General features: G+C 42.9%; 2 protein-coding genes across 2 annotated transcripts; one reads left to right on the top strand and one right to left on the bottom strand.

Moving 5' to 3' along the window:
- Nucleotides 1–1,226: 1,226 nt before the first annotated feature.
- Nucleotides 1,227–7,796, top strand: fbxo32 (F-box protein 32). Its single transcript, XM_061081262.1, has 9 exons — nt 1,227–1,476; nt 1,832–1,953; nt 2,283–2,332; nt 2,470–2,562; nt 4,902–4,995; nt 5,553–5,737; nt 5,867–6,049; nt 6,851–6,994; nt 7,122–7,796. Exons 1-9 carry the CDS (start codon nt 1,364–1,366, stop codon nt 7,209–7,211), a joined length of 1,074 nt encoding a protein of 357 aa, XP_060937245.1. The 5' UTR covers nt 1,227–1,363; the 3' UTR covers nt 7,212–7,796.
- Nucleotides 7,797–10,934: 3,138 nt separating this feature from the next.
- Nucleotides 10,935–14,291, bottom strand: prelid3a (PRELI domain containing 3A). Its single transcript, XM_061081936.1, has 6 exons — nt 14,260–14,291; nt 13,538–13,706; nt 13,286–13,375; nt 12,347–12,417; nt 11,177–11,279; nt 10,935–10,994 (listed from the first exon to the last, which is right to left on the bottom strand). The coding sequence occupies exons 1-6, from the start codon at nt 14,289–14,291 to the stop codon at nt 10,935–10,937; spliced, it is 525 nt and encodes a 174-aa protein (XP_060937919.1).
- Between the last annotated feature and the right edge of the window lie 2,214 nt (nt 14,292–16,505).

Raw genomic sequence — 16,505 nt, forward strand, 5'->3', positions numbered from 1 at the left:
AGTTTTAAAATTGTGGGTTCTTGCATGAGATGCATTGCAAAGTAAGTAGTAGGATGCAGTTTGGATGAGAGCATAAGAAAGATTACTCACCACGGAGACCCTGACAGTGGTGAAGGGATTCAGTATTGGTAAAGCTTTGTAAAAAAAATCAATAAAACAGTATGGTGCAGAAGTCTACCAGATGTGTTTTTAAAATATAAGTGAAAGTACTCATTATGAGTCATAGAGACTCCAATGTCTTGAAAGTTAATCATTTGGTTTTGTGTATTTTGTGTACTTCTGTTGTTGGACAATTACAACTTTATTATCTTTATTTGCAAACTGTGCATAACTATGCACTGCTCAAACCTCAAAAGGTGACACATCTCCCAACACAGATCTCGACACACAGGGCCTTTAGTTTATGGCCCAGGCTTCTAAGAACGATTCTTGACGGAAAGACATACAGTAAAAAGAAAACGCAAAATAACCAGAATACAAAGAGACACAAAACAACTACAAAGAGACAGAGGTCATATACACACAAATGCAAACAAACTGTGGAAATGCAAAATAAGCAGAAATTGGAACAAAACCAATCATAACAAGACTTAAAAACAGAACCAAGAGTCACAAAATAAAATCTTTGTGAGTAGTTGGGGTTTATTTATGTCTGTTTATTTACGTCATCCCTCCAAGACTTGACTACAGCCTTTAAATAAATAAATGAAGTGTTTTGTTTCGTACAAAATGTCTTTAAAATGGAAATAATTGAGTAACACATAACTACAGTAGAGTACTTGAGTACATGTACTCTTCCACTGATGGTCACGGCCTAGAGAAGGTTGCATAACAGCTTCCTGAGCCCTGAACACGTGATCTTACAGAGACCTTCTTCAAAATCCTGCAGAGTTCTGTTTCTCCATGTTGTCCTCCATCTCTGTGTTTTTGTTCCATGACATAAAAAGTTATGAGACCCCCTCTCTCTCCCTCCCTCTTTCCTTCTCTCTTTCTCTCCCTCTCTCTCCCCCTCCCCCTCTCTCTCTCCCTCCCTCCCTCCCTCCCTCCCTCCCTCCCTCCCTCTCTCTCTCTCCATACCTCCCTCTCTCTCTCCCTCCCTCTCTCTCTCTCTCTCTCCTGATGTTGCAACGCTCGGGTTGATAAACAAAGCCACGTGCTGCTGCGCGAGGAAGTTTCCGAAGTGGGCGGTCCCTCTCGCGTGTTTCCGGGTTGTGGTGTGAGCACATATAAGAGGAGCTGCGCGATGTCAACAGTAGAGAACAAGGAACCACACAAAGGAGACACACACACACACACACAGAGGAACTAGTTCACCACACTTTTTAAACTTTATTCTTACTGACGTCACCGCCCGGAGCGCAGGATGCCGTTCCTCGGACAGGACTGGAGGTCACCGGGTCAGAGCTGGGTGAAAACCGAGGAGGGATGGAAGAGGACATCAGCTGACGACACCAACAACAATGTCTCCGTGGAGAGGTTGGTCATTAACACATGTCTTGTCTCTGAAGCGGAGCAAACCCTTTCTGTCTTTACCTCCTTGAAGGAGGACGGTGGCAGGCTTTGTTTCCCCTGCTGCCATGTTCCCTTTTCCAGGACTAACCACTGAGCTATTAATAACCTCACAACAAGTGAGTGGATTAACAATCATCTGTTGAGTCTGTGCTGCTTCCAGGAAGGACCACACGCACAGCGATCACCCAATCTTTAACATGGCCTCAGGTTCTAATCAAATCACAAGGGAGCCTGCCGCAGGGTGTTTTCAGTTCAGAGGGAAGCAGCTCATGTCACTTTAAAAGCCGGAAGTGAAATAAGTCTCAATATGTTTCCCCAGCTACTGCAAAGCCGAGCAGGAGGAGTGTTTCACCAAGGAGAACCTGCTGCTTTCCTTCGGCTACGACATGGCTGCCAAGAAGAGGAAGAAAGACTTCATGAACAACAACTCCAAGGTCCCCTGTGAGTCACCGGGAAACAGACACTTTTCAGATAAACATGCAATGGGTCGTAAATTCATTTTTAAAATATGTGTGGGATTATAGATCATGTCATAATAAACTAAAGTCAGGTTTCCAGAGCAGAAATAGGCTCATTAATGGAAGTTATGCAACCTTCATGAGAGGGCCTCCCCCTAATATTATTGTCTATTATTTTACATTTTCCTTCATTTCCTAAACTCTATTTCCATAACTCGGTCTGAAATTGTAACTTATTTGAGATGTGTGTGTGTGTTCATGAGCTGCTTAATGAGAGCGTGTCGCTAATATAATCATTCTGCTCTCTCGCAGATTTCCACATGGAAAAGTGGATTTATGTTCATAAAGGAAGCACCAAGGAGGTAACAAACAAACAAACTCATTCAGTTTTCACATCAACTTTTCATATCATCACCATCGCTAATGTACACACGCCAAGAAAACTTTATACTCTGGCAGGGGATCACCATCTAATACCCTTATAATTAAATTCCCCCAGCGCCACGGATATTGTACACTGGGAGAGGCCTTCAACCGCTTGGATTTCTGCAGCGCCATCAAGGACACCAGGAGATTTAATTACATCGTCAGAGTGAGTCCACATCTCTTTTCTTCCTTCCAGTTTCTTTTGTTTGTCTTCCTCTGATGTTTTTTTGTGCTTGTGGCACAGACAGGGTTTAAGGTTAAGAGGGTGTGTAGGCCTCGGCCAGGCTCTTATCAATGCTCTGCAGACAAGGGTCTCTAAGTGCTGATGACATTGACCCAGGGAGTGTTTGTCCGTGTTTCTGCTCAAATAAAACATTCAAATGCTGCATTAATATGATTGGTAAAGCCATTTGGCATCTCTAGATTTAACTGTATAGAAGATAAGTTAAGTCAATTTGGCGAATTTCTTTTAAACAAGTCTGATATGTATTGTTGACACACTGTTTGTAACCGTACAAAACTCTCAAAGCTTATTCACCAGGGATGCCAAATGGTTTAACTAATTAGGTCCATCAAATCAATATTAGCCATCATACTAATTTATAATATACAATCACTATTGCATTATGGGAGATCTGCAGAAAATTCTTTACTTTAGATCGAGAGCTTTTACCCTTCACATCCAATTACCACATCACTGAAGTGTACACCAGCTCTCCCACATGTGCTCCCATGTGAGCCCAGAGCTGCATGTGGTCGTGTTCTCCTCTCCTGGTGTGAGGTGGGTGGGTGGGTGGGGGGGGGATGACAGCTGTGCGATGATGTGTGACCACCTGACAGGGGGGGGTTTATGGAACCAGAACCTGGTGGTTGTTTCAGGTGACTCAGGTGGCGCCGGAGCAGCACACAAAGACACACCACCACCAGACTGTAGCTTCCTGCTCCTATGCTAGTTTTGTGGTCTTTAACTATAATCATTAACCATTAAAAATGGATCTCATTCCATCAGCCTTTAATATTCCTGAGATATCAGCCTATGAAACCATCTGATATTCTACAGGTCATCCACCAGCTGGCTGTTTCTTTCTTGTGGGTTTTGGATTGACCTTTTATGTTCCAGCTAACGAGTGCAGGGCAGTGTGGTAAGCCCGGAGAACAATATGGCCGTGTAACTCTAGCGTTTAGCCTGGACGCCGTGTCCTAGGTCACTGCTCTCCGCCGCTTGCGTCTGATGGCATTTGCAGGTTCATTTAACCCCCGTCTCAGTTACACAGATCAGGTTCTTCCACAAACAGAAAAACAAGGGGTGCTCCCTCCTCTCAGGAGCAGGCACACGGGGTTATTTCAAGGAGATAGAAACCTTAGTAACTAGCTGTTAGCACGTCCTTCATATACTAATAAGATTTAGCATTTCTGATACTGTCTGTGTGTGTTTGTGGAAAGAGTGGGAGCCTCACGCCAAGTCATGAAGTGCAATATAGCGAACAGCGACGGCTAAAAGTAGATAGAGAAATGCACATTGTTCTGCCTGGCTGCTCTACAAAGAGAGCAACACTTGATGAGCTGCTAAAAGAAGACGGGCATGGGATTATGTTTGAGGAATGGAGCTGGAAAGAATGAAAAAAAGGAGCCAGGAGGTAGAGAAGGAGCTTAAAACTGGTAAAAACGGAAAAGGAGGTTAGAGCACGTAGGTGAGAAGTTATATAGTTCAAAGTTGGGTGTTATTAAGATCCTCAGACTCATCACTTTTTCATTTAGAGTTTATCTGAATGCTTGTTAGCAGTACATGTCATGATGTTGTATTTTTCCACTTAAATAAATTCAGAAATGTAGTTTGTGCAGGCTACTTTTGTTTGCCTGACTCACCTTCCCGTTTACCAGAGAGTACCCCACAATATGTTGATGTCGGCCTGATGACAAAAGTCACATGCTCCGAATTGAGCAAGGGGGTCAACGTGAATTTCTCCATGACGTCACAGCGTCCGTCGCATGCCTCTCATGCCGGCCTGGAACCTGCTGCTCGTCTGCTGGCCAATGCAGACACAAACACACACACACACACACACACACACACAAACACACAAACACACACAAACACACACACACACACACACGCACACGCACACGCACTCTGTGAAATGATTCAGCTTATTCATGTGACGAACAGTATCAGGAGTCAAATGATTAAGACCCTGTTTGTGGAGGCTGGTGTAGTTGACAGACTGGGCCGCTGTCCAACACGTTCCAGGAGCTTCTCTACCCCCCCATCCCCCCCCAAAGAGATTCTGACCGGGACTGATCCGATTCAAGAATGCTGTTATTTGTTCAGCTCCAGTTGAGAGTAATGACCAGGTGGAGCGGCTCCAGACTTTTATTTTTCCAGCGTTTATTGACAAATGTGCCTTTCTAAGAAACATTTAATGATGACCCGGTGGAACACAGTGTCTCTGCGTACGACAGGAGGAAATTTATGTTGTGTTTTCTTTCTTTCTGTCTCTTCTCCAGCTCCTGGAGCTTATCGCCAAGTCCAAGCTCCCCTCGCTTAGCGGAGTGGCGCAGAAGAATTACATCAATATTCTGGAGAAGGTGGTGCAGAAAGGTGAGACCTGTCACTTCCTCTCTCACTCAACTCGTTTTTCCTCTTAGTTTGTCTAAGGGTTTTATTTTACTCTCTGATACATATACAAAAATTCAGCCCCTAGTCGATTTGATTTTATTGATGCTTCAAGATTAACTCAAATAAAACGCACAAGTCGAGCACACATGAAATCATATGCACAAGTAGGTGAGGAAATGAGCTCTGACAGCATCTGAGGCAGGCAGAGCAGTAAATTTAGGGCTTTAATAGCTCAGTGAATAACACTGACAGTCACCAGATCCCCCTGCAAGCCACAGTGTAAACTCCAATGTTCCCTCTGCTAAACAGATTCAGGTTGTTAAGGTGGCGTGATGAAACCTGTCGGCCAAATATTATGAGGGCGACTGCACAGCCAATCCAAAACATTTAGTTTGACATTGTGATTTTTGAGGATTCTCAGTAAATAATTGACTGTTTTCCTGGTCGCTGCTAATCCCCCCTGTACCACACGTCACTTTCACATCATCGCTGAAGGAATGAATAGAGTCTGACTAATCGTTTTGGATTTCCTCCCACAGTCCTTAACGACCAGCAGAACGTCCGTCCGATCAAAGAGCTGCTGCAGACGCTGTACGACTCGCTGTGTGATCTGGTTCAGGACATGGGCAAGTCCGTCCTGGTGGGCAACATCAACATCTGGGTGCACCGCATGGAGCGCATCCTGCAGTGGCTGCTGCAGCTGGACAACATCCAGATCAGCAGGGTAAGGCTGTGGGCCCGAAACACAGGAGCACGAGCCCGACTCAAAAGTGCTCATAGCGTGTTGAATTTTAGCAACTTCATGTTTCCATCGTAATCAACTTCCACTAACTCTGCTTCCTGTTTCCTGCAGCCTGCATCTACAGGCATGACTCTGAAGGACCTGCCTGTCAACCTGCAGCTCAACATCATGGAGCGTCTGTCCGACGGCAGGGACCTGGTCAGCCTGGGCCAAGTGTGTCCCGAGCTGGGGACCCTCACCGAGGACCGGCTGCTGTGGAAGAGACTCTGCCAGCACCACTTCACAGACAGACAGGTACTTAGAAAATCAATGGGTGATGGGCTCTCTTGAATTCTTTGTCTGTGTCTTCTACTTGCATGGCACCACTTTTTCAACCAGGGCTATATGTTTTATTTTTGTTTGTTTTTTCAGTTTCGCAACATCAACATCACATTACACTGTTTTCTCACATGGGTCATTCGGACCTTCTAGGTCACTGGCAGGAAAAACACTGGAGAGAGTCCAGAGCCTCTCACTCTGACATTTGGGTTCTCCCATACATCCCCTCTGGAGAATATCTGGAGTTCAGTGCATGTCTGAAAGCAGCTTAAATATGTACACAATGAGAATGTGGCAGTACTTGTGCACACAAAAGCTAATTTTCCCACACTGCAGGTTAGCTGTCCTCCTTATTGTCCTTTTCCCTGCTTCAGCTGACCTACTGAGATATACATTTCATTAACTCAACAATTGGGTCAAGCATCTGTGATAAACCAGACTTGCTACTGGATAAAGGGAGGGCACAGGGTTTGCATAGGGACACTGCATGACACTGGAAAGCATTCGCCTGATAAGCGAGTGAAATGCACTGAGCTATGAGCTAGAGTAGGTAACAGAGATGATTCCTATAGGTCAGAGGGGTTTAGATTCAGTTTGTGTCAGGGAAGCAAAAACCTTGATACATTAAGGGTTCTTAAATCTCTCTTTTTTTTTGTACATTTGAAGTATTGAATGTGGGGCGAAAGACATTCTCAAGAAGGCAAATGTTAAATCCATTTTAAAGTTAAAGTATTTTTCTTGGGTCACGTCTTTAAAGTCTGTTTCCTTCTCTCTCAGATCCGAAAGCGCCTGATGGTGTCGGATAAAGGTCAGCTCGAGTGGAAGAAGATGTACTTCAAGCTGAGCCGCTGCTATCCTCACAGAGAACAATACAGTGACACCCTGCACTTCTGCTCACACTGTCACATCCTCTTCTGGAAGGTACTTCCTTTTTCTGTTTTTACCTTTTCACCAAATTGAAGACGTGCATAAAATGTTGCACGAGATGAAACTGAAAAACGGTCTGCATTTAAAACTGACGGTTTCTTTTGTTTTTTTCCGTTTGCAGGACACGAACCACCCGTGCACGGCCAACAACCCAGAGAGCTGCACCATGCGCCTCTCCCCTCAAGACTTCATCAACCTTTTCAACTTCTGATTCCACATGAACTGACTGTACATACTGTACATAGAAATGTACGATATTGTTTTTTTTCGTTAACGGCACAATTCCTGGATGTATGTTTAGTGGAGGTGTGACTCTTATGCATTCGAGCTTTGCTTTGGAAGACGCGTCGGGCAGGGTTCACTGTTGAAAAGCGAGCGAATGTGACGGAGAGGTAAAGAGACGTAGAAGCAGTCGTCCTCATGATGGATGAGAGGAGAGCAGGGGGGGAAAGGGAACACTCAGCTGTCAGAGTCTTAGTTCAATGTGGCTTTTTGGAAATGGACATACGTCTCTCGACCTTAGCTGTGTGCACTTGTTTTTTTTCCCCAGTTTGGAGATTTTCTTTTATTCTTGGTTTTCAAACCTTGTAATTGTTCTTTTCGACGCGGGAGGTAGGGACAGTATTTGATATGATTGAAATGCTCATTTTGTTCAGTAAGACATTACGAAGCCTGCTCATGTGGGCAAGGAACGTGTCAGGTGGCGTTTGCAGCAATATTGTTCGGCAGATGTAAATCGTGAATTGCTGCAGAACCTAAGAGATGATGAATGTAAGTAAATTAAGTTGGTAATTAATCAGTGAGAAATTATTGTTGTATATGTAAACACCACGATATCTTTCCTATATTGTTCTTTTTCACTTTTCTATGGATTTTATATGATTTTGTAATTAATTGTGTTTTGTTCCTTTTCTGCCGTGGCTGCTATAGCAACAGCACCTGAGTGCAGTATTACCAAAGATTGTAATCAGAGTTTAATATTACAGTGGTGTGTGCCTTATCGTAAAACTTGAAACCCGGTACAGCTTAATCCTTGTTTGCAATGGTTTCAGATCCGGTGGCTGCTTTTTATCATTATCATCACAATCATCATCATCATCATCATCACCAACAAGAGTCTCATTTACAGAAGAGCTGTGTTTAGGATCCGTGGCTCTGATACAAAAGTTGAATCGTTGTATTTTTCTGTAGCCTCCTGCATGATTTGTTTTTTTTGTTTTTTTAAACACCCAGCTAGTTGTGTTTAGGGATTTATTTATTGAGCTTCTGGCACGTGGCTCATCTTGCACTTTTGAATTAGATATTCCTCTGTCACTGCTCACACTGAGGAATGATGTACATGCTATGCAATGCATTAAGTTTATGTTCTGTTGCGTGAATAAAAGAAAATAACAAGACGCCTGGCCCTTAAGTTGATTTTGTCTCAGCTCTCACTGGAGCATCATGGGCCTCCCGAGCAGGAGCTGCCCTGTGGGTTCCCTGTTGCTAAAAGCATACGTGTGCTCTCTGGTGGAGAAGTTGTGAACTGCAAGTTAGTCTTTTAAAAAAGAAACATTTGGTACTGCTGATACTCGGGATCATCAGCATATAATGAGAGATGATGTTTTCTGTGCCTCAGACTTTCCATTACTGCCCATTAATTAAAGTATCTTCTTGGAGCAGAGAAATTCAACTGTGCTCAGAAGAAGAAACACTGAGCTGAGTCTAATAAAAAAAACTACAATAGCACTCACTGTTTACTTACGCCCAGGCCCAACAGTTGTTGAACCCACATTTAAATTCACTAGATCCAGATTTTTTATTTAGATCTGCTTCAAAATTGCACAAATTCATAAATTTCAGTCCCCTAAATGTGTCTGATTTCTTTTCATAAGATCCATGAGCCTGAGAATTTGCCATCTACTTCTGACATGAAATGTTTTCAAACAATGGTTTTATTTGTTGCAGCAGGACAAGAGCTTCAAACAATATTTTGAACATGACACAGAAAATACAAACAACGTTTGCTGCTTGTCAGGCAGCGTTATATAAATAAATAGTATTTTTTTACAAATGTTATGCAAATATGATTTTACTTTTTTAACAAGTTAAACCATATAGCACATACATTAAGTAGTCATGGTGTGCGTCTGCATCTGCTGCAGCATTGCACATACAGTACTGCCCTGCTCCTCGGGGACAAACAGGCAGCAGGTTTATGGAAGTGAGTCAGACTGGGAAAGACATTATACTGCTGCTGCACAGGCAATTACACACATGCTGCGATTTAAGGCCTTATAAACAGGTTAAAAAAACACACAGAGTGAGTTAATCCAACATTTGGCTACACTGATCACTGAAGAACAATCTGTATGTCATCTCCATCTTCTGCATTTACCCAATTACAAAACTGCTGGTCGCCTGTTACCCCGTTTCCACCAATGTGAACCTGCTGATGCTGCTGAGCTGGTTAGGAATGGTTCAACTTGTGTACCTTTTTAAGAGCCAGTTTGCTTTTCCACAGACTTAAGTCACCACAGAGCCAAGTCATCACGTCACTGTGCATGTCGCTCAATACGCCTCGGACTATTATATGTATCTTCTTTGCAGGCATTACACGACACAAGCTCTGTTCTTGTAAAGAATGGTGGTGACGATGTTGTGGTTGGTCGTACTGGTCTTGTAAGGTGTGATACCCCCCCGTCACAAGAGGTTCTTTCTTCTGGACCAGGAAAGGGTCGGTGCCGAGTGGAATCAGTTGTTCTGCTCGAGAGCCGGTTCTTAAATTGTCAAAACACAAGGAACTGGTTCCAGATTAAGAATGACTCTGAGCAGCTGCCTTGGTGGAAACGGGGTATGTGTGTGCCTGTGTGTTGGTGCCTCCACAGCAGGAAAACAAGGCAATGTCAAAGGTACATTCCCATCCTTTAAAAGAAATGATTTTTTCTCATATGAATAATAAAATTTAGCTAGCTGCCTGGCAACCAAACTACCCATAACCTCCCTTCCCTTGTTTTTATACTGTAACTATCATGCAAACATATTGTCTACAGTTTGTGCCTCATGAAACACAATGAGCACCTGTAAAAAGTCTCTGGTCTGAACTCCTACTATAGGAGTCTCTTGTGGTTGAGAAAAAATATATATATATCATGTAAATGAAATGATGAAGCTAGTTGCATATTATTTTGTAGTGTACCTTCTGCGTCTCCCTATTTCACCCTAATCTTTCTAATCGAAGCCAGGACATTAGAGCCAAGTAAACATGCTTTAGTAGTAAAATATTCTAACCAGCCAAGTTGCTGGTGAGGTTGATGCATTTCCTCGTGGAAGATAAAACGTTCACAGCAACACACAAGACTTGTAAACCCTGTGGTCACTCACCAGGAGAGTGTTAAACACACTGAGGAACTGTCATGGGTTCCTCAGTCTCTAATTAGACCGACTGTTAATGGGTTAGTGAGTCCAACCACAAGCGTTGAATCTATGACACTTCCTCATAACTGTTGAGCTTTGGCAGCAATTGTCTGTTGGAGCTTCCAGTGCATGTTCTCTAGAGGTGAGAGGAGGCATGTGTGTCTGTGTGTGTGTGTGTGTGTGTGTGTGTGTGTGTGTGTGTGTGTGTGTGTGTGTGTGTGTGTGTGTGTGTGTGTGTGTGTGTGTGTTTGTGTGTGTTTGTGTGCATGAGAGGGAGCTCCAGACAGTCTGAGCACCAAGTGCAGAGGATCCCAACAAGCTGAGGACCTCTGGATGTTCAGGACCTGCAGCCAGAGAGAGAAGTCATCACAGTGGAGCTGCAGCCCTGTGTATGCAAACAAATGTTTGGTGACATAAACACTAACCTCAAACTTCTCTTTGCAGTTTAGAGAAGACCAAAAACAAGAAACATGCTTAAAATGGTAGTAGAAAAAAAAGTTGCAAAGGAAAGTAAAGAAGTTACCAGAGTAAGTAAATGTCAGAGAGGAATGTTCTCTGTTTCAGAGTTCTGAATAATCCACTCAATAGCATCCCAGCCCTACAGATCCACAGAGAGGGACAGGAGATTAAAGAGGAGACACTGGAACATCAGAGAGAGACAGTGGAGTCCCAGCATGCAAGGAAATCCTTTACTTTATCTTTACTACTGGAACCAGAGTTCAGATGACATGCAGAAGGGGAAATAAGTGTAGAAATAGAAGAATGTTTATTTTCTGTTACCTTCCTGGCATTGGCCGACATTCTCATGGCCATCATCCCCTCCAGGTAACTGCTTAGACTGACTCCCTTGACTGTGATGATGGCCTCCTGGGTCAGGACGGTACTGAGGAGTGAGGAGGAGAGGGAGAGAGAGGGAGAGAGATGGAGGGAGAGAGAGAGAGAGCATGAATACTGCAAGATATGAATAAAAAAACAGCATAACATTGGCCCGGTTCAGAGATCTGATCACAGGTCACAGATTGAGTTTGTCTGTTCAGACCTGGCATTAAAATGTGTCCTAAACGTGTCTCCTGTGACCACTTGTGATTGGATCTCACTTCCTCGCTCTATTTGCAAATACACACGTACGACTTTTCTATTTGCACAAACCAAATGATGTTGCCTTAAACCAGTCTGAATTTACATGTGTCCTATGTCACTGCATTTGTGTGTATCAGTGGTTGTTGGCCTGAGGGAGGGAGGGAGAGAGAGAGACAGAGAGAGAGAGAGAGAGAGAGAGAGAGAGTAGAGGCTGAATGGATCTTGTGGAGATGTGCTATGAAGAAAGATATTATCAATTTAACAAAAGCATTATTCGGTGATAAGTGTTGAAATTGGAAAGATTACTGTAGGAGCCACTTATGTTAATTGTTAACTGGTCATAATTACTTATTGGACACTTGGTGGCGCTCATTAGAGACACTGGGTGATATACACAGGGCATAGGTAACAGGGGAGGACACAGGGACTGGGAGAGCTCACAGTTCTCACCAGACTCTCAGACTAGGAGATAACAGACTAGTACTGTGGATCACCACAGATCATACCAGAGAAGAACTAACTACACACTAACATACACCTGATATGTTCATACTTTCTTTCATCTCACTAAATAAACATCAAACGAACCATAAACATCCAGTGTGGAAATCAATTACTGAGTCTGTGTGAGATCACTCTGTGCTCTTATACTAATCATTGATTGGTGGAATGAAAAATTGCCATTAAAGGGACAACAAACAAATTAAGAGACTTCAGCAGAGTAGGCGGTCCTTCGCATGTGGTGTGAACAGGGTCATTGTGTACCTGCAATCACACAATGTACAGCACTTCCTATTTCCTGTATCAGGTGCACTCACACTCGCTGTGACCTTAACAATCTTTCGTAAATGAAATGTAACTTGTACTTACACCTCAGGGTTGTCTGGGTGGGGCGTGTAAACAAGCCTCTCGTCCACTGATATGAGGTTGGTCAGAGTAATCTGGAAAATAAAACAGATTTGCATGTGCTTAATTTATTGATTATTGTTATTAGTGGAGGCCCAACTTAAGTAAGCATCTTTCTTTACATTTTACTTATTTTATTATTTTGTTTAATAATGGTATGCATGGTGATGAATGCATATATATATATATGTTGTCTCTTATCCAGAAAAATAATCCATCCATCCACCTATTGGGACCTCAGTAAATAGTTAAATAGCTCTTGTATCCATGTGTTTTAATGTGCACACCAGCTTTGAGATCTGTAACCCAGTTATATTGAAACTACCTGAAGCATTAACAGTCATTCAGTCCCTTCAGCAGGTCGCATTATGCATTAATTAATTTTAAAAAGATGTTAAAGTGCAACCTGCTAAATTCTTATTTGATCTGAAATGTTCCATGAACACAAAATGTTCACTTTGTGAGACATTATTTTACTTTATGCTGGAAACAATTTAACAGTTTGCATAAAGGTCTTTTAAATGTCCATGCAATACTGTGCAGGAGGTTGTGTTTTCACTGCTGAGTGTTAGTCACTTTGTTTCTGAGCAGGATTACATAAACTACTAGACGGATTACCGCAAACCTCAAACTTTGTTCACTTTCTTTAATATTGCACGACGGGGTGTTTTTCTAAATTTTCCCAGGGAATAATTCATGGATCTTGATATGACAAAATCAGGCTCATTTGGGGAACAGATATCTATGAGTGTGTTATACTAGGTGCAGCTTGATTGATTTGACTGTTGGGCCTTGGTGGAGGGACGTGCTCTACTGTGAACCATTATAGTTAAAATGTGGAACCAGTCAATGCTATGTAACTTGCTGGACATCGGTGTCTGAAGGGCTCAATACAAAACTCACATTTGTTGAGCACAGCTCCATCTTTTTCTCCTGTGGGTCGACGATGGAGTGCTCCTTCACGTAGGTTTGTGTGTGGTTGGTTCCCAGTATCTGCAAACACAACAATACACAGTAAATATAGTTAATGACATGTTGGAACCTCTTCTCAGACCCTTGCAGGCCCTTGAGCATCATTGAGAAACGTGTATCTTCATCCTCCTTGTCAACATGTGTATACATTCTGAGTGTGGGTGTATGGTGTTGTCCACTGACCGCTCGTACGATGCTCGGCAGGCCCCACTCTGTGCTAAGGAGTCTGTGGCTGTGCAGGCGTCCCTGGGCGTCCAGGCTGCGGTCCAGCACGTCCACGCCGACCACGTTAGGGTTCATGGGGTTGGGGTACTTTCTCATGGCAGCCTTGATCACCGTCTCCCACGGGTAACTGCACACAAACACATACAAAAACCAAATTCACAAATGGGAAGAAACATAAGTGACAATAGGCTTATATTGCACAAGAACAGATTTAGTCATGTCCCAATTAAGTTACGTGCACATGGGTTAATGTAGTCGGTGTCTAATCAACCAAAACAGGACAAACTGTGAGGGATGCTCTGTTTGTTTGGTTTCATTTGTGTGTTCTGATATGAAACATCTGACAGTTCACCGACTCCTGGTGTTTAATACTCATGTGACCTCCCATCAATCTATAGAGTCATAAAATAGATTATTGGGAATTTACTGACTACAACCACACAGTTGTTCTGCCTGAAGTTCCATCCTGGTGCTCTGTGTTACCACACTGAATTTCCCCATAGTGGGGAATGAGTCGAGAAGGATTCTCTATTCTCATCTCATCTCATCTTCAGAGTTCAACGCTGCAGTTTAACCTGAGATAACCAGTGTGAAGGTCCCATCGACCTTGCCCTGCAACTACATCTCACTTCATTCTGCTTTATCAATAATCTAAGACGATGACGACCGTTGGGACCCACCTGAAAACATGCTCCGTGCTCCAAATCTTCATTGTGTTCTTCTTTGCAGAATTCTCGGTGAAACCCCTCTTCCTGGTGCCTCACCGGACCATATTCCCGTGAGGAACTAACTCCACTGGCCAGAGAACAGGGCCTGTGATGGGTGCTCACGACCATCAATGAAGAGAGTCCCAGCAGCGCATCTCTGCTTTCCTACGCATTTCTGTCGTGCGTGAAAAGCTGCGTACAGACGCACTGGTCCACCCCGAGGCGCAATGTGAATCCCTGGATAATAGCAAGAAAATATTGAATCTACAGATGAGAACAAACGGTTCGTACATGTAGAGAGGACAAGAGAAAACCCGGTGCAACAGCAGAGCCACCGAGTGTCCAGTTAGACATAGTGAGATACAGTATCATGGCCAGGAATATCAAAATAAAACCAATTTATTGATATTTCATGTCTGCAGCTTCTCACTCTTAAAAGGTTTACACCCTTAAATTCACTGACATTTCTTCCGTGTGTCATTTAATTGTTTTTCACAATCATCATCCACTTTTATAACAACGATTTACGGGGGTTTACTGCAGGGTACGTTCTTTTTGTCGAATGGGACACTAGTTTATTTGTCTTATTGTGAAAGCTGAGTCACTTCTGTTCCTGTGTCGCTCTGGTTGTGTCTCGCTAATGTGTTTCTGCTGCATCCGCCTCCGTGTGTGCGCATGCGCAGAGCATCTCTCCATCATTCCAGTCCGGCGGCAGCAGCACAGGAGCGGAGCTGCGTCAAGTTACCAGGGAGCAGTCCGACTCAGACCGGATGTACAGTGAGACGGCTTCAAATAATAGACTCGTGAAGTGTGCGCATATAATATAACAAAGTGAAATAAAATATATGTTAAGAAAATAAATTAAATTGCATCGAACATAATATGTCAACTAAAAAGGCTTGGACTCTAATCATGAGTCAGAAGTTTGGTGGTGATAGGACAATGCACAGTGGAGCTTTGACAACATCGTCTCCTTTGAACCTAGGATGAACCTTTGGCCATACCTCAATGTTCACACTGTTTGAGGAAATGTCCCAATTGTGAGAGAGAGAAAGAGAGAGAAAGAGAGAGAGAGAGAGAGAGAGAGACATCACCTTGGCAAGACATCAACGATTACTGTGATCTATGACCACTGACCCTGCAGGGGTGGAGTTTGACGGCTAAACATTAAAGGATTCATGATCCTTTGAATATCCAAATATAATCCAATCATGTTTTAATGGTGTGTAATCAAACTTTCACGCCACGCCAGTCACACCATGTGACGAAAAATCATTCTTTCAGTTAGTTTGTATCTCCATCTCAATTTGAAGCCGATCTGATGTAATACCTCAAAGTAAAAATGTGGAATATGGCCAAAATGGTCACTAAAGGCAAAATAGCAGGCTTCCTGTTGCATTTTCCCAATTGCACCTCAGACATTTTTGTTTGTCAGGTCAAGATACACCTGTGTATCGATTTTTGTGAAGATCGGTCAATGTGAACACGTTACAGGGCTCTCTGGGGGTGCCGTTGAGCCATTTTGCCACGCCCTTTGAAAATTCTTCCAGAATACATACAATTTTCTGCCAGTTTTGGTAAGAATGTGAGCATGTTAAAGCCCTCAATAGGCCAATTCATTTGCCTGAAAAAAATAAAAAAATAATAATCCTTACAATTCCAATAAGGCCTCACCCTGTCTCACTCTGTTCATTGCTCGGGCCCTAATTATTGATGCAATATAGCCTCTCACTCAGTTAGTTAGGCCAACGGGAGCATTTTGTGATCTATTACGATGGCTATAAAATCTAACACCACATAATTTGAGGTTCACACGCGAGCCGATGCCACTCTCAATAATGATAGTTATAATAATATAAAATTATTCCATTGGCTCTGCAATAACCAATTTTGATTAATTATGCACAGTACATTTTAATGCAGCCTCATTTTCTGTAGACTTATTGTTGTCATCATTACCTTTTTATTTGTTGTTGTTGCTTAATTACCTATTTTTAATATTGCAATTTGGAAACTTACAGTCAAAGTTTGTTTTGCTATGATATAAAACATTCCCAATCATACAATGTGTATGCAAAGAGAGAGAGAGCATCTCACTAAAGGAAAAAACCCATTAACCTTTCATTTATTATGAAAGTCTGACCGGAAATGGGTGCTGGATTGTGTCTGCCTTGACGCTGGCTCTGGTTTGGACCAGAGGAGAAATCCATTGAAGAAGA

The sequence above is a fragment of the Limanda limanda genome, chromosome 11, assembly GCF_963576545.1.
Source record: "Limanda limanda chromosome 11, fLimLim1.1, whole genome shotgun sequence".
NCBI classification, from domain to species: Eukaryota; Metazoa; Chordata; class Actinopteri; order Pleuronectiformes; family Pleuronectidae; genus Limanda; species Limanda limanda.